The following is a 27036-nucleotide window of genomic DNA, read 5'->3' on the forward strand; positions in this document are numbered from 1 at the left end:
TCCAATTTCAGCTTATCATTTTATAGTATAGAGTAGATTAAAATGCAATTTCTTAAACCTGGTTCTCAAACTTTGTAGATACAACCCAAACTTACCTGATATATTATGCAAATCAGGAAGAATAATAATAAGAACATTATTTTAATTTAATAAATGTTGATCTGCATGCAATACAATTACCTAATATTTTCTCTTCTTTTTTTCCCATGAAGTACGATCAGAAAGGTCAGTATCTTCTGGATTATGTTTGCAATGCCCTTAATTTACTGGAGAAAGATTATTTTGGACTTCGTTATGTGGATTCTCATAAACAGAGGGTGAGTTATTATTATTGTTAGTAGTAGTATCATTAAAAGATCTCCATTGGGTCAATAGCTTAAAAACATATCTCATACATTTTTGTTGTGCTTCCTTCACATTTTCAGTATATTCTAGCAAAACTCCAATTACCTGCCAGTCTTCATGTAAAAATATCTAATGTTGTTTGTTCATGAGGCAATTAACTTCCGTTAATTGCCTCATGTTTTTTCCTCCATTCTGTATTTCTCTGGCAAGATTCTAAGACAGTGGAAGGAGGGTATGATAGTTTCATTATACAAAGGGGGCTGCAAGACAGAAGTAGCAAATTATAGACCAGTTAATATTTTTGGAGTGAAGGTTAAAGTCTTGGAAAAGTTGGTTAAAGGTAAAATCCAGTAGTGGGTCTAGAGGAATATGATACTCAATGATTGGCAGCATGGCTTTGTAAAAGGTAGATCCTGCCTTAGTAATTTACTGACATTTTATAATAGGATGACAGCAGAATTAGTTAAGGGTGCTGGCTGCACCATTATAGGCATTTGATAGAATACCACATGGAAAACTATCACAAAAGTTTGAACAAATTGGAATGGATATGAAGATGGTAGTATGGTGGTGGTGGTGGTTGACAGACAGACACCAGAGAGTAGTAGTATATGGTTGAGTGGAATCTAGGAGAATGAGGGTAACTTGAGTGCCTCAGGGTTCTGTACTAGGGCCTCTACTCTTTAATTTGTATACTAATGATATAGGGAAAGATTTAAGGGGGGGGGGGAATATTCAATTGTTTGCTGATGATGCAAAACTAGAGAGGGCAATTTAAATGAATTGCCCTCTCTAGTTTTGTCTACACGATTTAAATGAATTGGCACTGTGGGTGAAGGATAATGATTGTGAATTTGATGTTGCAAAATGTAAGGTTTGAAACTTCGGATTGAAAAGATTACAGACTGTATATCACATTGATAGTACTGGATAGCAGGAAATTAGTGAGGCTATGGAGTTGGGGATTAATGGTGGACAGAGATTTAAAGTTCAGAGGGCATATTGCAAAAGTTGGTGAAATAGTTCAAAGGATTACTTGAATATTGAAAAACAGCTAACAAGTAAAGATAGGTAAGTTATTATCCCTCTTTATAAGGTTATGATTCGGCTTCATCTTGACTTCTGTGCACAGGTTTGGTCACCTGGGTTTCGTGGGGAGTAGGAGGTAGTTGCAATGAGTAACCAAGCTGGTGACAGGTTTCTGAAATGCTGCCTATGAGGATAGGTTGAAGGTGTGTGGATTGAAAAGATTAGTTTATAATGTGGAAACGAGAAAATAACTTATAGAAACTTATAAGTTGTTAAAGAGATTCTATAAGATTGACACAAAGGAAAATTTTCAATACATGAGAAATAGAGAGAAAATTAGGAGTTATCTGTGAAGTTCTAGAAGAGCGTGGTTAGTAAGGGTGTGCAAACTTGGTTTTTTGTATGGAGAGTGGTGAGTGGAATGGATTGCCAGAATTAGTTATGCGTGCCCTGAGTTTAAGGATAAGTATGGTAGGTTTTGGGTGCGTAAAAGTTAGTGGGTCTCCTGTGATGAGACTCTGCATTCCATGGAGATAACCATGATGATGATAATCTCATAATACCCACTTACCGACTTAAGTATCTATCATATCATATAACTTCTTTTATTTTGCTTATCCACTGTGCAATTTATGTTTCCTCAACCTCTTCCCAAAACCAATATTCCATTCCTCTTCTTATTTAATCTGAGCCTTGTACAGTGTTATAAACCTTTGATCAGATAAGGGTCTAAGAGTGATGGCAATCGTGGGTTAAATTTTACCAAAGGAACTTGACATGAATATTCCCTGTAACTCTCTTTATCTTTGCACTATCATCAAGCCACTGAGCATTGCCCAACTATGAAATGGTTGAACAGCTGTGGTTTATAAGCAGATCCCTAGTACACCACTGGTTACCCTCCTTTTGTAGATTATTTCTCCCCTCCTCCATCACTAACAACATACATAACTTGCTCTTATTTTTCAGACAACTAATCTCTTATCAATTTCATTGATTTATTTCTCTTTCCCATCTTCTTCAACATACAGTAGTCTGTCAAATGCTTTGTGAAATCCAAAATGTGTTTTCAAAAACAACACTGTGTGGACAATATCTTCACTTTTCATCCAGCATGCTGATAATTTGATTGTGTTTGAAACTCATTTAGGTTCTAGATGATTTTTGTTACTTATTGTGAGACCTTCACCATTATTAGAGGCCTAAAGTGGCTTGAACAAGTTCTGTGTTTACTCTGAAGATTAGGTTCCAAGAACCCTTGATGCTAGATATATTATAGGTTATCTGATTTTCCTTAATGGGACTGACATAAAAAAATATGAGTCTTATCTCATTTGTTACTTTCTCTACCTTCAGCTCTTTTGGGATCCTCTGTTATGCAAGATTTATTTAACAGACAGGTCAAGTACTCAGTCAGCTCATTTGCAGTTACTTAAAAATATGTAGTGATATATCTGACCACACCCTTGTTAACATTTTATCCTACTCAGTACCTCCTATTCAGGTGGCATTCTATGATAGTACCATGTTGAAAGTCACTGAGATCTTCACTATGGCCCATTTTATTATTAATGTTTGTCCATGAAGACTGCAAGAAAGTGTGCTTCCTTTTATACCTGTATAAGCCATGGTTGATGTACATAGCCATATCCACTACTATAGATATATTCAGAATTTTTGATGAGCTGGTGTACTTTATAAGTCAACAGGAAATGAAAAAAAATCTGGTTTAACAATTTGGTAGAATCTGAACAATAAAATGATGAAGAGGAAGACTATGATAATGAGGATTGTGTAATTATTGAAAATAGTCTTACAGGTATAGTTCTTATGATGAATCATAATTCTCTTGTAAAGAAAATAAGAAAAGTAGTTTGAATTTTTTGAATTCGCCATCTAAAAATGATAAATATTTACAGAAGTATATTTATCAATTTTAGTTGGTGAAATTTTGGCAAAGAATTGTTTTCCATTTAGATTCCAAGATGTGTTAGAACAGTTTACTGTCCACGCTTGAAAAAATTTTTCGAGTTGAGATATTGTGTGCAGAAAGGTTTGATTGATTTAGATTCAAGTATTAATTTCTGTGACAGTGAATTTAATTTATTATCTGTAACTAATCCGTATGAAGTTAGCAGTAGATGCACTATTCTACAAAGAAGCAAATCTTTAAACTTTAGATGCTTCTATAAATTTTATGATGGAAAAAACTCTGGTAACTAGAATTTAGAAATAGCTACAAAATTGTATACTGCATTGAAACTCCATATTTCACACATATATCTGAATTTATCACAGGTTTTCCAGTATTTAGAGTGGGACACAAGATGATAGTGAATTATTTCCCAGACTCAGTAAAGATAATGTTATAGTGAAAATGTGAAAATTATATCTCACTTAATAAAACATCTTTCTCCTTCAGAAAATGAACAGAATTCAACCTGTAACACCAATGAACATCAGTATTCTGCATATTCTTTCCAAAATAAAAAATTACCTAAGTCTAATGAGATACAGTCAACAAAAGATAAACTTGAGTCCCCATTTAATGAAAGACTTTTAACTGTTCCTTCCCCAAAACATCAAAGCCTTGAAAATATGGCTAAAAAATTAAATAAGATTTTTTTTAAAGAAGAGGGAATAAGGCAGTTAAACTTGCAACTTATCTGTGACTATATCAGTACAATAACGTCATCTAGTATAGAATCCAAAAGAGCATTTTCTGCTGCTAATCAAACATGTACCAAAATTAGATTCAATTTAAATTATAACACTTTTGATTAATTGTTTCTAAAAATTTCTATAAATTAAAGTTTGCAGTACCATTATGTATATTTTTGTTTTTAAAATAATTGTATTTTTAATAATTTTTTGTCAGAATATTTATTATTCTGACAAAATAAAAGTTTCATTTCAAACATGAATTCAAGTAATTGTTTTTTTCCCTTACTTTATCACACCTAAATCAAAATTTATTAAGAAAAATGTTTGTTTTTGGAATATCACTATCGCTCAAGGACCACAACTCTTTCAACAAACATCCTGGAGTTTACAATATTCCATGTTCTTGTTGCCTTAATTACATAAGGCAAACCTTGAGAAGTTTAGAAATAAGACAAAAGGAGCATATTAGAGACATCAATAACAACAGAGAAGACAACTCAAGTCTGGCATTCCATTTCTCCCATGCTCACCGCAACATTGAACGGGATAAGAGCTCCATGCCGTATATAGAAGACAACTTCAGTGTCTGCAACATCAAAAAGGCTATAATGGTAATCTACTCACAAGGCACTCTCAACAGAAACCAAGGAATGATTTTGTCTGACATTTGGAAATCTTTTATCAGATATTTAAACACAATGGACTTTAATTTTTCTGCAAACTATCGAGCACACCTGCTGAACAATGACTGACCATGTGCAAATTCCACTCTCCACATGTTTCTGTTGTACTTGTGTAACTGTTTCTGCACATTCAGTGTTTTTGGTTATGTAATGATTCATATTTAATGTTGTATATTTGTGTGTTCATCCCAAATGAAGCCACTAGTTTAATTGGCGAAACTAGTAGGTTTTATTAAATAATTATTACAACCTATGAACCCAGTGCTAGTTATTTTTTATTACATTAGTAGCTATTTCTGTTTACTTTTGTTAAAACAGGCAACTTCATTGTTTGCTCATTCCTTAGAAATTTTCATGCCCATCTTCTTTTGCACTCCAAGAGTTGCTTCCATTTGTTTACATGATGCATATCAAAGCAGGAATATCGTAACTCGCTAAGCCATGAAGGCAGTTCTGAGGAGCAGGCTTGGAGGATGAAAAATTGTATCTCAACCATTAAAAACATCTTTATTTAAATACATATTTTCTTGAATTTAGGGTTGCCATATACCCTAACAAAGTCCGCGCGGTTAGCCTAGTGGCTTTGCGCTTCGCAACCATATGCCTGGGGAAGGAGTGTCCTAGGTTCGATTCCCGTCGGAGACGTGAGGAGCTTAAGGATCTTCCTCAGCCATAGCCAAGTTAGCCGGTCTTGGGCGCGGGCAGTAGGGTTTTTTCCACCAGTTTATCTGGTGTTTTTCATCCCGCAAGCAGGCAAACCGGCCCCGTGAACACACAGGGATACAGCCAAGAATACCTTGAGGCATAGGAGTGACCATTCTATCCTCGTATTTCGGTTACGAAATCTAAGCATGCTTGGAAGGTTGTGGGCCTTAAAGGCCTGTTAAAGCCATTGGGATAGGATAGATATACCCTAACAATGGTCCTGCATCCAAGTTTATTATTTTGATAATTTAGCCAGTTATATTTTATTTCACAAGAACTAACTTTTTTTTTTTTTTTTTTACCAAGTCCAGCAACTTGGCTAGTGATTCCATGCTGTTGATTTTTAAAAATTATTGAAGCAGCTATTGTGTTACTGTAAAACTTCATTTTAATATAAACCAAGATAATCACCTGATGTTTCGACCTTCATATCAAGGTATGAAGCATACACATACATACAAAGAAACAAGCTACGTTACAGTCTACATAGTATGCTAATTCGGTCAACTGTTAACACTATGACATGACTACTGGTGAAAAAAAAAAGTTGAAACGTTGGGAGATTATTTTAGTTATCTTTTGTGAAGGGAACTATTCTTTGCAGTTGGACATTGATATCACCATGAACAAAGACAGTCTTTGACACAGGCTTCTTCACTTAGCTCTCTGTTCATTTTCTCACTAGTTTATAATTTGACTGTGGAAGGGGAAAAAAAATTGGTAATCCTTTTCATTTTTTATTTTATGGTTCAAGACGAACAGAACATCTGCGAAAGTTGGATAAAACCTAGTAAAATGATTTACTCAACACATTTGCAAGAGGAGGAGAACAAATGGACTCAAGTTGTACTTGGCCTTCGGGCAGGACACAAGAATTTGTGTCCTGCCTGAAGATGTCACATGGCATCCAGTGGCAGTCTGTTCCATTCACATACCACTCTATGAGAGAAAAATCTAGCTGTCACCCCTTCTTGACTGCATTCATTCTCAACTACCACGAATGCCCTTGCATCCTTTCCCTGCCCTCCAGAAAATGAATACTTCCATCGACTGAAATCCTCTATGAGCCATTCAAAAGTTTGTCCCAATTATATTACCTTTATTTTTCCTGTTTGCTAGTGTCTGCAGTCTACAAATTCTCACTATGTTTTCATAACCAGTGTTTCACAATCCTGATATCATTTTTAACACACTCTTTCGCATTCTCTGCACTGTGTCAGAATCAACACAGAAATCAGGATACCTGATCTGTGCCCAATAGTCCAAGTGAGGTCTTATTAAGGCTTTGTAAAGAGGCAAAATAACTTCCTTATCTTTACATGTCACGAATTGTTGCTGCATTACAATTATTCTCTGAGTTATATTTGCTATCTTTGCTATATGGCCTTTTAACTTCAACTTCCTGTCTACTAAGTTCCAAGTTCCCTATCGTGATTATTATCTTCTAGCATAATCCCACCAATATAATATGATATTGGATATCTAATTACACCAAAGTGCATGACTTTACTTTTACTAACATTGAATAGATAGCCATTTTTACATGCCCACAATTCCAGCATATTCAAATCATTCTGTAAGTACTATATATAAGTAGCTCTTCTGATTATCTCATCTATCTTTTCATCATCAAATATGTTGCATGTCAAATCCTTCCCAGTGTCATTAATGTACAGATTGAATAACAATGGGCTAAGGACTGATCCTTGTCGTACACCACTGGTTATCTTAAATCTTGAACTCACACATCCTCCATATACCACTTTTTGATATTTCAGTCAGCTATCCTTTAATCCATGCCAAAATTTTATAATCCAATCACATATTCTCTAGTTCAGCACTTCCCAAACTGTGGGCCGTAGGTTTTGTTGAGAGGGACCATGAAATAATGAAAACAAATTTAAAATGTTTTAAGGCAAAGTAGATTTTTTTTTCTTAAAAGAAACATATTTAATTTTTAATATTTCCTTTTGGTTATTTTTTATATTTTAAAGAAAAAAAATCACACATTGGTGCAGTTCGCAAATTTCGCTTACTGCGTATTTCGGCGCTTAATAAATATATATCGGGGTGCTTAAGGGTTAAAGCTGCATAACTGAGAGGAGACCTCCACATAGCCTTTAAAGGAATGCGGAGAATTGACCAGGGCTTCTGACCTAATGTCCAATCCTCACCTTCTCGTGGTGCACCCTGTTGGATATCTACTTGGATACTGAACGAACAAGGATGGGCTGGCAGTTTGGGATTTAGCTGACCAAATTGTATTCTTATTGGTTAAACCAAAATAAAAAAATGATGGTACAACATGACAAAATTTTATGCCTTGTTTAACCATCGCCCGGTTAAACAAGGCCCCCGTTGTTTTCGCCAGGGAACCAGGGCGAACAGTGAAGTCAGCTACTGAAACAAATCTGAAAACACACCCCAACTCAACATCACCAGAGTTTAAAGATCAGTACTATTAACATAAGACGCCTGAATGGCAAAGAAATGGAGCTACCTGAGGAATTAGATAAGTACCAGATCGACATTATAGGTGGTGACTGAAACAAAAAAAGACAAAAATTGGTGAGATCTTTCTGAGCAATAAATACAAAATGTTATATTCAGGCAATGACAATCAAGGAAAAGAAGGAGTAGCCATAGTATTCAACACAAAATATGAGGCTAATCGTTTTGAATGGCACTCTGTCTCAAGTAGAGTAATGTGGGCAAATATGAGAATGGGGAACTGGACAATGAGACTTATTTGTGCCCATGGTCCCACAGAAGGTTCTACTAAGGTAGAAGTGGGGGAATTTTTTAAGGCTTTAGAAAAAGCAACTGACACAATGAAAAAGGAAAAGTTAGTCCTTGTTGGGGATCTAAATAGCAGAGTAGGAAATGATTGTGAGACATACAAAAATATTTTCGGAAAATTTGGAGAAAAGAGCAAAGCTAATAATAATGGCAAATATCTGTTGGATTTCTGCTCAGGACATGGACTGGTTATCACTAACACCATGTTCCAACATAAAAAGGTGCACAAATTCACATGAAGAGAAGAGGCAAGGAATAAGAAAAGTCTCATTGACTATGTTATTGTTGATAGTGATGTTTTCTACCCTGGTGCAGGGCACCAGAGTGTACAGAGGATATGAAATTGGAAGTGATCACTATTTAGTCTTGAGCAGGATAAAATTGAATTTCATATTGAAAAGAATAACATGTAAGAAAGTTTTAAAGCGAATAAAAGTTGAGCAGCTCTCAAATGTGAACTGTAGACTAAAATACACAAAGATTATTGAAGAAAAAATGAAAGTGTTTGAGAATAGGAATCAAACCTTGGAGATTCAGCTAGCGAGGCATGTGGAGAAGTTGTCTGCAAGGATAGAAAAATTTGAACTCCATGGTGGACACAGGAAGTTAAAGAGGCAGTGAAGGAAAAGAAGAAAGCATATCAAAAGTTCCTGGCAAATAAGTCAGCTTGTGCTCTTAGAGAATATAGAGACAAATGCAATAATGCTAAACAGTGTGTAAAACTAGCTAAACAAAAGTCATGGGAGGAGTTTGGCAAGAATATAGAAAATAAATATCAAGAAGGTGGCAAAATATTCTGGACGTTGTTGAAGAAGCTTAGGAATGGAGAAAAGAGTGCTGTAAAAGGAGTTAGAGATGATAAAGGTGACATGAAAACGGGAGAAAAAGATATCCTTGAAGTATGGAGTAATTACTTTGAAAAACTGCTAAATGAAACAAGAAGTGATGACAGCACAGTGGTCAAAAACACTGACCAGGCATGCAGTCAGGAATACATATCCATTCTTGAAGTAGAAAAAGCCATCAAAGGTGATATGTGGAAAGGCAGCAGGAGTAGATGATATTCGACCAGAAATGAAGTATGGTGGTATAAAAGTCTTACAGTGGCTGCACTGCATAGTTCAGAAAGCCTGGACAGAGGGACAAATTCCCGATGATTGGAGTAGAGCTCTCATAGTACCAATATATAAAAAGGGAAATAAAACTGAATGTGAGAATTACAGAGGTATTTCTCTACTGGGGGTTCCTGGCAAGATATATGCAAGTATACTTAAGAAACAGTTGAGAAGAATTGTGGAAGAAAAGCTGGGTGAAGATCAAGCTGGATTCAGGCCAAATAGAGGCTGTCAGGATCAGATCTTCACTTTACGACAAATAGTCGAGAAAGCAAGGGAATGTAACAAAGATCTGTATTTAAGTTTTGTCGATTTGGAAAAGGCATATGACAAGGTGCCAAGAGAGAAGCTATTGAATATGCTACAGTTATATTGTGTCAATGGGGCATTATATCAAGCAATACTTAGTCTTTATTTGAGTTGTAAGTCAGCAGTTAGAATTGAAGGAAGTACAGGAAGATGGTTTAATGTTAAATCTTGTGTGAGACAAGGATGTACATTATCCCCTCTGTTATTCATTATCTATATGGATCATATTAAGAAGAAAAGTGGTATTAAACATGATATCAAAATTGGAGATGTTAATGTCAGCTCTTTGCTTTATGCGGATGATGTTATACTTATAAATAAATCCGCTACAAGTCTGCAAAATTTTCTGACTAAATTGAATAACTGTTGTAATAGATATGGTATTAAAGTCAGCAGTAAAAAGACAAAGACAATGAAAATACGCAGAGTCATTGAAAATGTGAACTGTGTTGTGAATGGAAAACCTGTGGAACAAGTAAAACATTTCAGCTACTTAGGCACGATTTTTAGTGAAGATGGTAAATTAAATATAGAAATAGCCAACAGAATCAGCAAAGCTGGTAAGGCAGGAAGTCAATTGAATAAATTCATATGGAATAAGAGAGAAATTAGTCGGAACACTAAATTAGCTGTATACAAGACAGTGTTCAAACCAGTTTTAACTTATGGATCTGATAGCTTGGTCAGAAGTAAAACACTTGACCGAAGACTAGAGACCGCAGATATGAAAGTCCTGAGAAAGATTATAGGCATGAACAGATGGCATCAATGGCAATATCATATTAAAAATGAGGATATTAGGAAAGAACGATCAGCATCCAGGAATCCGTTAGCAGAGCTAATCTCAGGTAGTATGTTCAATTAAACAGAATGGGCGATGAAAGATTAGAAAAATAAGTGTTCTCTACCAGGTTGGCAGCAAAACGACCCAGAGGAAGACCAAGATATTGGTAGATTGATACGGTGCAAAGTGCCTTAGACGATAGAAATATAAGATCTGATAATGTTGGAGTCTTGACAAGTAACAGACTGATTTGGAGGAAAATTGTAGATAGGAAGTTAGTAATGATGTAATTTTTTTCATGTAGTACTATCATATCCTGTACACCCCTTGAGGGTACATGGTAGGAATTTGATGATGATGAATGTTAGTAAATATATGCTTATTCATTTAAGTTTGATTTCAAAGCAGAATCTAACAATTGCAGTTTCAAATATTTCACCTAATATTGGTGTAGCAGTATTGAAACACATTCATCACATTAAATTGTTATGAAACTTCTTTTATATTTTTAATTCTTTCTTTATTACTAATCGTTTTACGTTTCATGTGCTTGTACTGCAAATGTACAATAACAATATATCTATCTATATAAAAATATGAGATAATGTGCCATGTCAAATGTGTATGTAAGATGCTAAAATATAATATTTGCATTTGATTTTTGCAATATTCGCTGTGTATGTTTTGTATTGAATATAAATACAATAAATATTATAATAATATATATCTATATTACAATTTTTTTTCGCAGGGGGCTGTGAAATATTTGAATTTTTCCAAAGGTTCCCTGACATCCAGAAGTTTGGGAAGCACTGCTCTAGTTTATGCAATAGTCTTTCATGTCATATTCTGTCAAAAGCCTTAACAAAATCCAAAGCTTCATAGTGTATCTATTCCCCTTGTCTAAATCAACAATAACGTTATTATAGAAAGGGAACAAGTTGCTCAAGCATAACCTTTCCTTAGCAAACCCATATTTTTCATTGCAAAGTATAGTTTCTCTGATAACACATTTCTGTATGCAAGTCCTAACCAACTTTTCCAAAATCTTTACCACCACTCCAGAAATATTGATTGGTCAGTTGTTGGATTTATCAGTCTCTGCACCACTCTTGTGCAATGGGATTACCATACATTCTTTTCATTGTCTCCTGTGGAATTTCTCCTGTTGTGAGATTCAAACTATATAACCTAGTTAAAGGAATAGCCACTTCAAACGAGTAGAAAAGCTTATGTGTTGGCAGTATATGTTAGTTTATTTTAATAGTATTCATTAAAACTTAGAATGTAAGAAATAATTAATATTTATTAACTTATTGGCTGATTTTTCGCTGGTATTATAGCCAGCATCTTCAGAGCACAAGAACAATTTGTTACAGTACATGTAATTTGGTATAAAAGCATGAATAGTTAATTAAAAATCAGTCAGAGAGATTGTTTTTGAAATTAACAGCAGCTTTAAATCATGCTCCAAACCTGAACAAGTATGGCCATATAATTTTACCAAAAATCTGGTAAACAGTTATTTTAAGATGTAATTAATACTTTTTTTTTTTCTCTCTTTCCAACAATAGATGGCCCAATTAGAACTTTAGTTCATTGTGTTGTCCGTTACATTTTTTCTTTTAAACTAGTCCCACTGTTATACCAAATTTTTGTTGCTTTGTGTTCTGTGACAAACTATTCTTGGGGTCTGAAGATGCTGGTTATAATACCAGTAAAATATCAGCTAATAAATTAATAAATATTAATTACACTGCCAAAAAAAAATTAGAATAATCAAAGAAAATGTGTTGAATGATTTGCAATTCTGAATTATTGCATAGAAAATAATTATTACCAAATATGAATTATCATCATCATCATCAAATTCCTGCCATGTACCCTCAAGGGGTGTACAGGATATGATAGTACTACATGAGAAAAATTACATCATTATTAATTTCCTATCTACAATTTTCCTCCAGATCAGTCCGTTACTTGTCAAGACTCCAACATTATCAGATCTTATATTTCTATCGTCTAAAGCACTTTGTACCGTATCAATCCACCTATATCTTGGTCTTCCTCTGGGTCGTTTTGCTGCCAATCTGGCAGAGAACACTTGTTTTGCTAATCTTTCCTCACCCATTCTGTTTAAGTGACCATACCACCTGAGATTAGCTCTGCTAACGCATTCCTGGATGCTGATCGTTCTTTCCTAATATCCTCGTTTTTAATATGATACTGCCATTGATGCCATCTGTTCATGCCTGTAATCTTTCTCAGGACTCTCATATCTGTGGTCTCTAGTCTTTGGTCAAGTGTTTTACTTCTGACCCAGGTCTCAGATCCATAAGTTAAAACTGGTTTGAACACTGTCTTGTATACAGCTAATTTAGTGTTCCGACTAATTTCTCTCTTATTCCATTGAATTTATTCAATTGACTTCCCACCATACCAGCTTTGCTGATTCTGTTGTCTATTTCTATATTTATTTTACCATCTTCAGTAAAAATCATGGCTAAATAGCTGAAATGTTTTACTTGTTCCACAGGTTCTCCATTCACAACACAGTTGACATTTTCAATGATTCTGCCTATTTTCATTGTCTTTGTCTTTTTATTGCTGACCTTCATACCATATCTATTACAACAGCTATTCAATTTAGTCAGAGAATCTTGCAGACTTGTAGCAGATTTATTTAGAAGTATAACATCATCCGCATAAAGCAAAGATCTGACATTAACATCTCCAATTTTGATATGTTTAATACCACTTTCCTTCATAATGTGATCCATATAGATAATGAATAACAGAGGGGATAATGTACATCCTTGTCTCACACCAGATTTAACATTAAACCATCTTCCTGTACTTCCTTCAATTCTAACTGCTTAAATTCTTCCTGTACTTCCTTCAATTCTAAAATTTGACTTACAACTCAAATAAAGACTAAGTATTGCTTGATATAATGCACCATTGACACCATATAACTGCAGCATATTGAATAGCTCCTCTCTTGGCACCTTGTCATATGCCTTTTCCAGATCGACAAAACTTAAATACAGATCTTTGTTATATTCCCATGCTTTCTCGACTATTTGTCGTAAAGTGAAGATCTGATCCTGACAGCCTCTATTTGGCCTGAATCCAGCTTGTTCTTCACCAAGCTTTTCTTCCACAATTCTTCTCAACCGTTTCTCAAGTATACTTGCATAGATCTTGCCAGGAACACTCAGTAGGGAAATACCTCTGTAATTCTCACATGCAGTTTTATTTCCCTTTTTATATATGGGTACTATGAGAGCTCTACTCCAATCATCGGGAATTCGTCTCTCTGTCCAGGCTTTCTGAACTATGCAGTGCAGCCACTGTAAGACTCTTATACCACCATACTTCAGCATTTCTGGTCGAATATCATCTACTCCTGCTGCCTTTCCACATTTCAAGCCTTTGATGGCAAAATATGAATTTGAAATGGCAAAATATGAAATATGAATTAGCATCATCTAAATCTACGTACTTTGTAGATCATATAACCATGTAAACACATAAAAATGTAATATATTCTACTGAATGCAGATGGTATGCAGGTGACTGATGCAGAAAAGATTGTTCAACTAATGTGTAAACACATAAAACTGTTATTTGAAAACATTCATAAGATTAGAATAATTCTTACCTTGGTTCAAAATATTAGAATAATGCAAAAATAAATGCATAAAAATTACAGTCAGAGGGGAAACAACACGATAATCAGTACTTTGTTGCATCCCACTTAGCTTTTCTGACTGTTTGTGAATGGTTGGCCATATTATTTACTAGCAGTTCACAGTCTTTTTTTTTTTTTTTTTTATCATGCCCATATGGTTGACTAGAAACAAGTTTAGTTTTGTCTCTTGGGGCACTTGAAGACATTTCTTCATAATTCCCCACAAATTCTCAATGGGATTTAAATCTGGTGAGTTTGTCGGTCAAAGAAGTACATTGATTTGCCTTTCTTTGAGCCATCTTGTAGTGTTCTTGGTAGTGTGACAGAAGCTGAATCTTACTACTAAAGGAAATCACCATCATCTAAATCTTCCGATGCTAGTAACATAAAGTGCTCAAGAATTTCTTGGTACACTTTGGAATTGACTCTCTTTGAATGTTTTCAAATAACAGTTTTCTTATAATTTATATTACATTTTTATGTGTTTACATGGTTATACAATCTACAGAGTATTTGGATTTAGATGATGCTAATTCATATTTGGTAATAATTATTTTCTATGCAATAAATTAGAATTGCAAATCATTCAACACATTTTCTTTGATTATTCTAATTTTTTTATTCACAGGTGTATTTTCTTATCATTCTGTGTTGTAATCAATACCATTATTAAAATAAACTAATTGTCACTTCAGCTGAATGATCTTGCATCTGTGCTGATATTCATCAGTTCCTATTGCAGAATTCTTATTCAGTTTGTGCAACAGCTCTAGTACTTCCTCCTCAAACACGAGTTTCTTCATACAGTGAAGAGGTAACTGTGAGGTTCAGTGTTGCATTTACCAGATTAATAGCTTTTATCAAAATAGCTACACATTAGTTGAACAATCTTTTCTGCATCAGTCACCTGCATACCATCTGCATTCAGTAGAATTCTCCTTTCAAATTCATTCATTCTTTTATTTACAACATAACAATTGAATTCTTTTTGGTTGTCTTTAACTTGCAGAGCCAGTTTCTTTTCATACTCGGACTTAGCTTTCTGTACAACACTTGTGACTCTTCTGTCCTGCTGCTTATAATTTTCATAACAGACATCATCCTTATGCACACAGTATTCCTTCCACATCATCCTTTTCTTATGAATCTCTTGCTTGATAAGATTACACATCCATTTCACTGCTTCTCTATTTATTTTTCAAACTCTAGGGACATATTCTGATATTGCATAATTTAAATATTTTTTAAACACTTCTCATGCAATGTCTAATGGCAAGAACCCAGCATACTCCTCAGGCAGTTATAATTTCCTGCTTTGTAGTTCATCATGTAACCATTTTTGAATGGAACATTCATAAACTTAGCCACTTCCCAAGTGAGTTCTACATGATCAGTGTCATCGACTGGAAGCAGAATAATTATATCTTTAACTAAAATCCCATCTGACACTATAATCAAATTTAACACTTTTTGACCTCAAGCTCCTTCTGTCATGTGCTATTTGAGGAAGTTGTCCCACAACAGTTCAATAAATTCAGTTTCATTCATCTCATGAGATTTCACAGCTACCCAATCAATGTTCAGATAATTCCTGTAATGTGATTACTCATTTCTCACTCAACTTCATTTGATAATGCATTTCTTCATCACTAGCAACCAATTCACTAGGCCTGCAACAACACCTCACTATGAATTTGATCATATTAGACTACACCCCCACATTAGATAGTTTAAACTCACTGCCACTTGAAAAACCGTTACTAGTATTTCTGTCATAAGTCTTAACTCTAACTGGATTCAAGTCATCTGATATCATTACCAGCACACCTCCTCCTATCTTAATCTTTCTAAAAATACTGTACTTTTACACCTGAGAGCAGTTAATATGCTTAGGATAGCCAAGTCTCACTAATGCCTAGAATATGAAGTCTCAACATATTGACCAGAGTAAGAAACTCGACCCCCTTTGTTTCTGAAGCTCCTAGCATTTATGTATAGGCATAGTAAGTTATCTGCATTTTTGTATACTCTTGTATGTAGTCAGTGTGACATAGCGGAACAGCTTGCAGATCTCTGTTCTTATCTAGTGCTTTATGCAGACATCTTTGCACATGCTTGATAAGTCCAAAATGGATGAACACACAATTGTTCTCTCCTCATAATCATTTCCATAACAATACCATTCCCATCATTAACACAGTTGCATAACATTGTCACTCTTACACACTGATTGTCACCATTCTTTCAATCATAATTTAGTTTCCTTGACTCTCTGTGCTAGGTCTGATACATGAATTATTTTTCAATACTTCTGATATCAAACACATTAAAGTGCAGGCCATCCCTCTTATACAAATCAATTCTTCCCTCAAACTCACTCCACACATCCAGAAATTTGCATCCATTCCTTCTTCAGCCTATGCATTGAATCATTTGCTATTGTAGTTCCTCTTCTTCTTAATTCATTCCTGTGATATCTAGATATACTTACTTTTTTTTTATTATTTTTACTTTTTTTACTAAATAGCTTAAGGAAATTACAACGTATACTAGGATATACCTTAAAATAAATTTTAATACACTTCCAATATTTTGGCAATGTCACGTTGCCATTTTCACAGGAACTTAACAGCAAGACACATGCACGCAAGCACAACAAACGATAAATGAGGACGAAGCAGGAAGCTATTCTTTCTCCTATGTTGGGCGATTGGGCTGAAGGTCTTCTGATGTAGGTTTCCCAAATTTGGGGCAGTCTCATGTACCCAAATTTGTTGAGGTTTGGATTGTTTCTTAGGGCTGAGGCTGATTCCATGAAAAGCCTTTCGTATTTGAATTTACTGCGGTGTATTATCGTGGCTTTCTTCCACCGTATTCTATGGCGGGTATCCATCACATGGTCTGCAAGACCAGAGTGGCTGTATTGGTGAAACTGGATGTAGTCCTTGTGTTCTGAAATTAGCTGAAATCTGATATTAGCTGTTCGACCAAGGGACCTGGTATACACCAGGTAGGTCTGGGGGAGGGGTTGGTCTTTAGTAGAGCGGATAGGGGATGCCAATTTAGAGTAATTCTTGTTGTGAGGGGGGAAGGGGGGTTGTGGTTTATTGATTCCAATATTTTTTTGTTTTTTTTGGGGGGGGGGCAGCCATTGGCTGAGAAAGTGTTGAGCATGTGGTTTAGTTCTGTGGTTAGGGCATTGTCATATGAACAGATAAGTTTAGCCCTGTTGTGTAGTGTCTTAATGACTCCATATTGTTGCAGCGGGGAGGGGATTGCTGGTGAATGTATCTGCCTGTATGGGTGGGTTTTTCTATAGACTGAGAAAACCAAGGTTCCATCAGGATGTCTAAGAAAGGAAGGCAGTTTTTTTCTTCTTCCAGGGTGAATTTGATTCTGTTGTGTTGATTGTTTAAGTGTGTTAAGAAGGAGAGGAGTGCATTGGAGCCATGTGGCCAAATAACGAACACATCAACATAGCGAAGCCATATGGTTGGTTTTTGTAGGGCAGAGTTTAAGGCTTTCTCATCAAATGTCTCCATATAAATGTTGACCAGGGGTGGGGAGAGTGGAGAACCCATGGCTGTCCCCTCTATTTGTTTGTAGAATTTTCCTTGCCAAACAAAATAGCCTAAGTTCATTGTGAACTGAAATAGGACTCTGTGATATCGGGAGGAAATTTAGCTTGGATTAGCTCTAAGGATTCTTTCAGTGGGACATATGTGAATAGGGAGGAGACATCAAAACTGACCATTACGTCATTGTGTTTGAGTGTAAGGTTTTCTATGCTGGCTTTGAAGTGGGCTGAGTTTTTTATGTGTGAAGATGTGTTACTAGTATAGTGTGTGTGAGGGCTTTGGCCAAATGTTTAGCTAGTTTGTATGTGGGGGGAATCAATGCTATCCACTATGGGACGTAATGGCACACTTTCTTTATGTATTTTTGGGAGTCCATATATACGTGGGGGTATGGAGTTAAACGGTTTTAATTTGTTAGTGACTTCTCCAGGCCAAGAAGTGACCTTCTTAACGAGCCTGTGGAGTTTTCTGATTTGTGAGTTGGTGAGATTGTACTCGATAGGGAGGTAAGTAGCCCGATCTAACATTAGAGCATTCAGCTGATCTGTGTAATCCTTTTGGTTAAACAATACTGTGGCGTTCCCTTTATCCGCTTTGGTGATTATTATTTTCTTGTTTTTCTTTAATTCTAGTAGAGATTTAATTTCCTTATTGGGCATGTTAGTTTTTGGTGGTTTTGCTTTGGTCAGAACACAAGCCACATCCAGTCTAATATCGTTGACAACATGGTTTGGAAGGTGTCGTATCCCGCGTTCGATTTGTATCATAATATCTTTAGCGGGTATTCTTCTGGGCACAATGACAAAGTTGTGGCCACATGAGAGAGCGTTTAGTGCTTCAGGTTTCACACTAACTGACGAAAGGTTGACTACTGTTTCGGTAGGAAGTTGTGGTTTCGAGTTCTTTTTTAAATTTTCGAATTTTTTGATGTGTCAGTCTCGTACTTTTTAAAATTCTTTCTCCGCAGCAGTGCACGAGATGTTGTATAAAATAGACCAAATTTTGTGGCTTAAGGTGCTTGAAAGGTGTTCGAGTTCCCTGAGCAAAGTTTGGCTGGTGCGGTTATAAATACGAAGAGCCTTTTGCGAAGAGAAGCGGTGCTTAAATTTGAGACAGTTTGGGATTACCTGGTTATTCTGACAGCGTTTTAGGAAGGCGAGACCATTCAGTTGTCTTGATAGCTTTAACTTCATTTTACCGTAATGGCAGGCCTTACTTACAATAGATATGTTAGATATACTTACAATTTTCACTTTCTCATTCTTCACTTGTGCTTCTTCCAACAATCTTTTCTCATCCTCTCTCATTCTGAATTTATTGCTCGTTAAGTCATTCACACCTACTAGAATTACAGTCTCTTTTGCTTTTCTTTGCTATCTTTCAGTTGTATGTACTATATTTTTAGTTTTTAACATTGAGTTTATTTTATTAAACTCATGGTAAATCATGAGTTTATTACCTGGTCGTCAATGGCAATGTTTTATGATGGAGTTGCAAACACCAAGTAACGTCCTTCTTTTTACAATCAACTATGCTTCCTGATTTTCATTGTGCACTTACCTGATTCCATGCTTTGTTGTTTTCCATTATGCTGCTAAACTTTCTCCCCCCCCCCCACAATACTGCCAGATGCATGCAAAAGTAAGTTTTTATTGTAGCACACAGACAGTCATATGTACTGTATTTAGGAAAAAATAGAGTAATTGGGTATTTAGTGTAATTAGAAACAACTGGAATGCACATTATGCTGTATAGTCCCAAACCAAATAAAGTAAAAATTCTATTTTGAGCACTAAAATACAGTGCAGTTCTGCTTGAGGTGCATGAGACACAGCCTGAATATATAAACATAAAAGTAATTTAAAATTCTAAAAATAGTTATTTTAAATATCATAGTAGTAGGTGTAGCAAAAATGCAAATTTCATCAAATAACTTAGCTTATTTGAATACTAAGTAAACTTGTACAGAATTACTGAATATTACAAATTTCTAAATGTACCACATTCATGTACCACTGTTAAGAGATGCAGTATGCTGTACCATTGCAGCATATTGTTTCAAAAAAGAGTGTGTGTGTTTATATATTTTTGTATCCTTTTGAAAATTTTTAAACAGCTATAATAAATGTAGTTTAATCCTTTATCCAAGTGTGAGCAAACAAAGTTTGCGCCTGAAAATATCTTCAGGCCTCGGGAAAGGTAGTGCAACTCGTTGGAAAGGTAGTGCAACTTGTTGCAAAGGTGGAGCAAGCTAACATCACTCCTATCCCAGTATTTCGCATAATGCAAAACACATCTCCTTGCAGATATGTATAATGTTATGCATTAAGGGAGGTTCCACTACCCAGACTAGTTTTGACCTTTATTGAGGTCTCTTCAGTGGGAGTACCTTATCCCAGTCCTGAAGATATTTTTAGGCGCAAACTTTGTTTGCTCACACTTGGATAAAGGATTAAACTAAATTTATTATAGTCTAACCAAGTGAAAAATTAACTTTCAACATCTTTCTCTAAATCGAGAGTAATTTAATAAAAAGGTGGCACACCTTTTGGCAACTCCTGTAGGTAAAGATGACCTCGCTATTGCTTCTGCCTGGTATCTCCACTTTTGGGGGCCTGGCTCCCACTGAAGAGACCTCAATAAAAGTCGAAACTAGTCTGGGTAGTGGCCTGTCCCTTAATGCATAACATTATACATATCCACAATGAGATGTGTTTTGCATTATGGGAGATACTGGGATAGGCGTGATGTTAGCTTGGTCCACCTTTACTACGAGTTGCCGGGTGTTGTACTACCTTACCCCAGTCCTGAAGATATTTTCAGGTGCAAACTTTGTTTGCTCACACTTGGATGAAGGATTAAACTAAATTTATTATAGTCTAACCAAGTGAAAAATGAACTTTTAAATGGCTAGTAAAAGTGAAGTAGCAGTGAATCCAGCAGGTGTAAAGAAAAGTACATTTGGACAGTTGAGAATGGTTAGAGGTCAGTACAAGTTCTGCTTTGGTATATAGAAATAAGTTTACTCCACTTCATTAAGAAAAGTAAATGACATAATAGGCATTGCTCCTAACACACTTTCAAATACAAAATTATCTTTTATGAATTGCCTTGATTCTAAAAAAAAAAGTGCTGAGGCAGAAGAAAACTGCTTTTAGTGAGCCTGTCATCCAGGAGAAAGTTTTCACATTCATTATCATCTCATGTGAAATGTGAACAAGGATAAAGATGAGATGAGAAAGTGCTATCAGCTCAATCTGAGCAACATACTTCAGAGATCTGAAAATGGCTGATGATCTAAACGTTGGTGTCTTCCAAAAGGATAATTTAATGAAGAGAAGCCTTAAGAGATGTATATGTTGATCCCCACAAGAAAGCTTATAAAGGGAGAGAAAAAAAAAAAATTCAGTCAGCCAGGTTCTCATTCAAAGATAGTATCATGTAAGAATTACTAAACCCAATCTTATGTACACTAGGACCTGACCTGTGTGTGCATAGCATTGTTGTTGTTATGTGCCATCCAGTTGTTTTTGAATCTTGGTGATCTTGTGAACAAAGGCTCTTCATCCCACTCGGCCTCTTGTCCTTTCTTTCAGTAATTGTAAGTTCAAGTTGATAAGTTCTTTTATGTTCTCCATCCAACTCTTTTGTGGTCTTTCTCTTCTCATTTCCTCAATCTTTAGTATTGCTTGATATAATGCCCCATTGACACCATATAGCTGCAGTGTATTGAATAGATTCTCTCTTGGCACCTTGTCATATGCTCTTTCCAAATCGACAAAACTTAAATACAGATCTTTGTCATATTCCCATATTTCCTGAATCCAGCTTGTTCTTCACCAAGCTTTTCTTCCACAATTCTTCTCAACCGTTTCTCAAGTATACTTGCATAGATCTTGCCAGGAACACTCAGTAGGGAAATACCTCTGTAATTCTCACATTCAGTTTTATTTCCCTTTTTATATATTGGTACTATGAGAGCTCTACTCCAATCATCGGGAATTCATCCCTCTGTCCAGGTTTCTGAACTATGCAGTGCAGCCACTGTAAGACTCTTATACCACCATACTTCAGCATTTCTGGTCGAATATCATCTACTCCTGCTGCCTTTCCACATTTCAAGCCTTTGATGGCTATTTCTACTTCAAGTATGGATATGTATTCCTGACTGCATGCCTGGTCAGTGTTTTTTACCACTGTGCTATCATCACTGCTTGTTTCATTTAGCAGTTTTTCAAAGTAATTACTCCATACTTCAAGGATATCTTTTTCTCCGGTTTTCATGTCACCTTTATCATCTCTAACTCCTTTTACAGCACTCTTGCCTCCATTCCTAAGCTTCTTCAACAACCTCCAGAATATTTTGCCACCTTCTTGATATTTATTTTCTATATTCTTACCAAAGTCTTCCCATAACTTTAGTTTAGCTAGTTTTACACACTGTTTAGTTCTTGCATTTGTCTCTATATTCTCTAAGAGCACAAGCTGACTTATTCGACAGAAACGTTTGATATGCTTTCTTCTTTTCCTTCACTGCCTCTTTAACTTCCTGTGTCAACCAGGGAGTTCTGATTTTTTTATCCTTGCAGACAACCTCACCACATGCCTCTCTGGCTGAATCAGTCAATGTTTTCTTCAGAGTTTGCTGCTGAATCTCCAAGGTTTGTTTCCTGTTCCCAAACTCTTTCATTTTTTCTTGAATAATCTTTGTGTATTTTAGTCTACAGTTCACATCTGAGAGCTGCTCAACTTTTATTCACTTTAAAACTTTCTTACATGTCATTCTTTTCAATATGAAATTCAATTTTAACCTGCTCAAGACTAAATAGTGATCACTTCCAATTTCAAATCCCCTGTACACTCTGGTGTCCTGCACCAGGGAGAAAATATCACTATCAACAATAACATAGTCAATGAGACTTTTCTTATTCGTTGCCTCTTCTCTCCATGTGAATTTGTGCACATTTTTATATTGGAACATGGTGTTAGTAATAACCAGTCCATGTCCTGAGCAGAAATCCAACACATATTTGCCATTATTATTAGCTTTGCTCTTTTTTCTAAATTTTCCCAAAATATTTCTATATGTCTCACAATTATTTCCTACTCTGCTATTTAGATCCCCAACAAGGACCAACATTTCCTTTTTCAATGTGTCAGTTGCTTTTTCTAAAGCCTCAAAAAATTCCTCCACTTCTACCTTAGTAGAACCTTCTGTGGGACTATAGGCACAAATAACTCTCATTGTCCAGTTTCCCATTCTCATATTTGCCCACATTACTCTACTTGAGACAGAGTGCCATTCAAGAAGATTAGCCTCGTATTTTGTGTTGAATACTATGGCTACTCCTTCTTTTCCTTGATTGTCATTGCCTGAATATAACATTTTGTATTTATTGCTCAAAAAGATCTCGCCAATACTTTTTTGTTTCAGTCACCCCTATTATGTTGATCTGGTACTTATCTAATTCCTCAGCTAGCTCCATTTCTTTGCCATTCAGGCTTCTTACGTTGATAGCACCGATCTTTAACTCTGGTAATGTTGAGTTGGGGTTTGTTTTCAGATTTGTTCCATTAGCTGACTTTTTGCTGTTTGCCCTGGCGAAAACAACGGGGGTCTTGTTTAACCGGGCGATGCCCCTGCCAGCATGAAATTTTGTCATATTTTACCATCATTTTTTTTTTATTTTGGTTTAACCAATAAGAATACAATTTGGTCGGCTAAATTCCAGATTGCCAGCCCATCCTCTTTCGTTCAGTATCCAAGGAGATACCCAACATGGTGCCCCACGAGAAGGTGAGGATTGAACATTTCCGCATTTCTTTAAAGGCTGTGTGGAGGTCTCCTCTCAGTTATACAGCTTTGACCCTTAATGTGACATGTCACCCCTGTGTTTTACAAGTATGATAACGTGTTACTGTAAAAAAAAAAAAAAAAAAAAAAAAAAAAACCGTGCGACTCCCCAATTTTTTTTTTAACAGATATAATTTTAAAAAAGGTTGCTGATCCCTGGTCTAGATGGACATACGAAACACAAGGTACGTTGTTTAGAAAAAGATAAATGCAAAAAAGTGAAATTGCTCAACCATCTCACTTTCCTTAAAAGATGTCGACAGTATTCGATCATCCCCAAGTTCCTAATTGTAAAAGGACATATAAATTCAAAAAAAGCTAAATGCATTTATTATAAAACTTCTTTAGAATTACTCAGAAATAGGATCCAATATGTCAGATATGCATTAAACAGAATTGACCTTGAATGCCGGAACATGTTTGATGATATTTCTAATAGCATAGACAACTCAACTTGGAATATTATTGACCGCATGATACACAACAGCTACAACAAAGCCTTTCTGTCTAGCAAAGTATCTCAAATCAAAAAATTCGTTGAACTCTATAGAAAAAAATACAACTCTAGACCAAATCTCCCGGATGATAAAGTTATTTTTAATGTTTCTTATTAAGCTCACTAAGAGAATAAAATGTTCAGATATTCCCATTGATCTCATTACAATCCACAGTCTGTTGTGATCCACTCAGTCAAAAGCTTTTACTGCATTATATTCCTGAAAAAGAACTGAGACAGTCAAATCTTTCACATTTAAATAAAATTCTGTGGGAAATAACAAAAGTTAAGGAAGATAACCGTAGGTTTTTAGCAGTCTTCTATTTGTGTATTGCAGATTTATCCATCGTTTTTTTCAAGAATGTAACTCTGAATGGCAAGGTTCTACTGTATGTATACAGTAAGTATATAGTATAAACAAAATAAAGTAAGTATATAGTATAAACAAAATAAAGTATAAACAAAAAAAAAATTTTTTCTGCTGATTATGATCTGACACTTGTTTTTTACTAATTTGGGTGCTCAGATTTCAAATATCAAACCCGTTTTTCTCTATCACGTCAGGTTTTTCCTCTATGGCATTTTCTTTTTGCTAATTTGTAAGTTTTTGATAGTTTTAAGGAGGCAGTACTATTTAGAGGATCAAAAAAATCGATTTTTTAATATTATTTTCTGAAAGTATGTACTTTTAAAAATCTGTTCCTAACCTTTATATCAAGAAATTCGAAAAATTCCCGAAGATATAGCCCATTATTCAAAGTGGTGCGCAGATCAGAATTGGAGCACTCACTGCTCTCGCTTGTTAGTAAACGAATAAATGCGTAAGAACCTGCAAAGGCACGTACCGGCGCTTTGAATGCGAGAGAGATGTCGATAACCGACCTAATACATTTAGGTGATGAAAAGTAGGTGATGGCAACTGCCTAAAACAATTGAATGCTATATGCATCATAGTGGACAAAGAACGATCGAAATCAGTCAATTGTTAATCGATCGTGAAAGTATGATGTGCGCTTATAACGTTTCAATAAAGTGTCTGGTTTTTTTTGTCTTGTTAATTGCATGTTAGTCGGCAGTGAAGAAAATACACCATGTCTACTACTCGAAATTGTGTCAATAGTGTAGATTCCTTCTGCTACATTTGTGGCAGCTTTACTGTTCCCAGTCAAAGTACAAATATCACTGATTTCCTTAAGAAAGTGTACTTTGCATACTTTGATGTAAAAATTGCAGATCAGGACAAGTCATGGGCTCCAAATAAAGTGTGTAAGTCGTGTAGAAAATTTACGACAGTGGAGCAAGGAAAAACGCCAAAAATTAGCTTTTGGCATTCCAATGATTTGGCGTGAACCGAAAAATCACGTAGATGATTACTATTTTTGTTTAGTTCAGACTTCTGGTTATAATAAGAAGAATAAGAAAAAAATTGTGTATCCAAATCTCGACTCAGCAATTCGGCCAGTTGCTCATTCCAATGAAATAGCCGTGCCAATTTATAAAGGACTTCCTTTACTTGAGAACGAGCATGATCGGGATATGCCAGATGTTCTTGAGGAGCAAGACCCGGATATTGATTTAGACAATGAAAATTTAATTTCTAGTTCTGGACTGCAACATTTTTCTCAAGCGTAATTGAATGACTTAGTAAGAGATTTGGGCCTATCAAAGGAATCATCAGAATTGTTAGCTTCAAGATTAAATGAAAAAAAACTTACTGGAGCAAGATACGAAAATAACTTTTTATCGTAGCAGGGAAAGTAATCTTGTACAATATTTTAAACACGAGTGTGGGTTTGTTTACTCTAACAATGTGTTAGGTTTACTAACTGAAATGAGTGTTGTACAATATCATCCAAATGAGTAGCGTTTATTTATTGACAGTTCAAGCAGAAGTCTCAAGTGTGTCTTACTACACAATGGGAATGTATATGGCTCAATTCCTATTGGCTATTCAGTCCACTTAAAGGAAACATATGAGGACATTAAAAAGGTTCTGAAGTTATTAAAATATACAGACCATAACTGGATCATCTGTGTGAATCTTAAAATGGTGAACTTTTCACTTGGCTTTCAAAGAGGATATACAAAGTTTCCGTGTTTTCTATGCTTCTGGGATAGTTGAACTAGAATCCAACACTGGAGTCAGAAACATTGGCCTCTTAGAATATCCTTAAATGTTGGAGAACAGAATGTTATAAATCAACCTTTAATCGACAGAGAAAAAGCATTTTTCCACCTCTACATATCAAACTAGGTCTCATGAAGCAGTATGTTACAGCTTTAGATTTACAAGGTGACTGTTTCCAATACATATGTGAAAAATTTCCACTACTTAGTTATGAAAAAATTAAAGCCGGTGTATTTGATGGACCGCAAATTAGAACTTTAATGAGAGACCCAAATTTCATCAACTCTATGAACGAAATTGAGAAAGAGGCCTGGACTTCATTTACGATGGTTGCGAATAATTTTCTTGGAAACACAAAAGCATGCAATTACCAAGATCTAGTGGAAACAATGCTTGAAAATTTCCAGTGCCTAGGTTGCAACATGAGCATAAAGCTTCATTTCCTATACAGTCATCTTGATAGATTTCCCTAGAATTTAGGTGCTGGATGAACAAGGCGAAAGATTTCATCAAGACTTAAAAACTATGGAAGATCAGTACCAAGGAAGATGGGATTCTCACTTGATGGCCGACTACTGTTGGAGTATTCAAAGGGATTGCAAAAACAGAACACACAGCAGAAATTGCTACAAACAACAATTTATTCCCTGAAACGCATGTGTAAGTAAAATTGTTATTTTTTTTATAAATATTCTTGTAATTTTTAATGAATATTGTTTAGTAGTTATGTATCTAATCATCGGCCTCTCTCACATTCAAAGCGCCAGTACGTGCTGTTGCAGGTTCTTATGCATTTATTCATTTACTAACAAGCGAGAGCAGTGAGCACTCCGATTCTGATCTGCGCATCGCT

General features: G+C 35.5%; 1 protein-coding gene across 1 annotated transcript in view; it reads left to right on the forward strand.

Moving 5' to 3' along the window:
- Positions 1–27036, forward strand: part of Frmd5 (FERM domain containing) — a 501610-nt gene that overhangs the window by 73935 nt on the left and 400639 nt on the right. The window contains exon 3 of the mRNA XM_090406270.1: positions 213–317. Within this exon, the coding sequence (XP_090262396.1) occupies positions 213–317 (105 nt within the window). The remainder of the gene's footprint in view (positions 1–212; positions 318–27036) is intronic.

This window comes from Typopeltis vanoorti, chromosome 16 (genome assembly GCF_054136105.1).
Source record: "Typopeltis vanoorti isolate ZY-2024b chromosome 16, IOZ_Tvanoo_1.0, whole genome shotgun sequence".
NCBI classification, from domain to species: domain Eukaryota; kingdom Metazoa; phylum Arthropoda; class Arachnida; order Uropygi; family Thelyphonidae; genus Typopeltis; species Typopeltis vanoorti.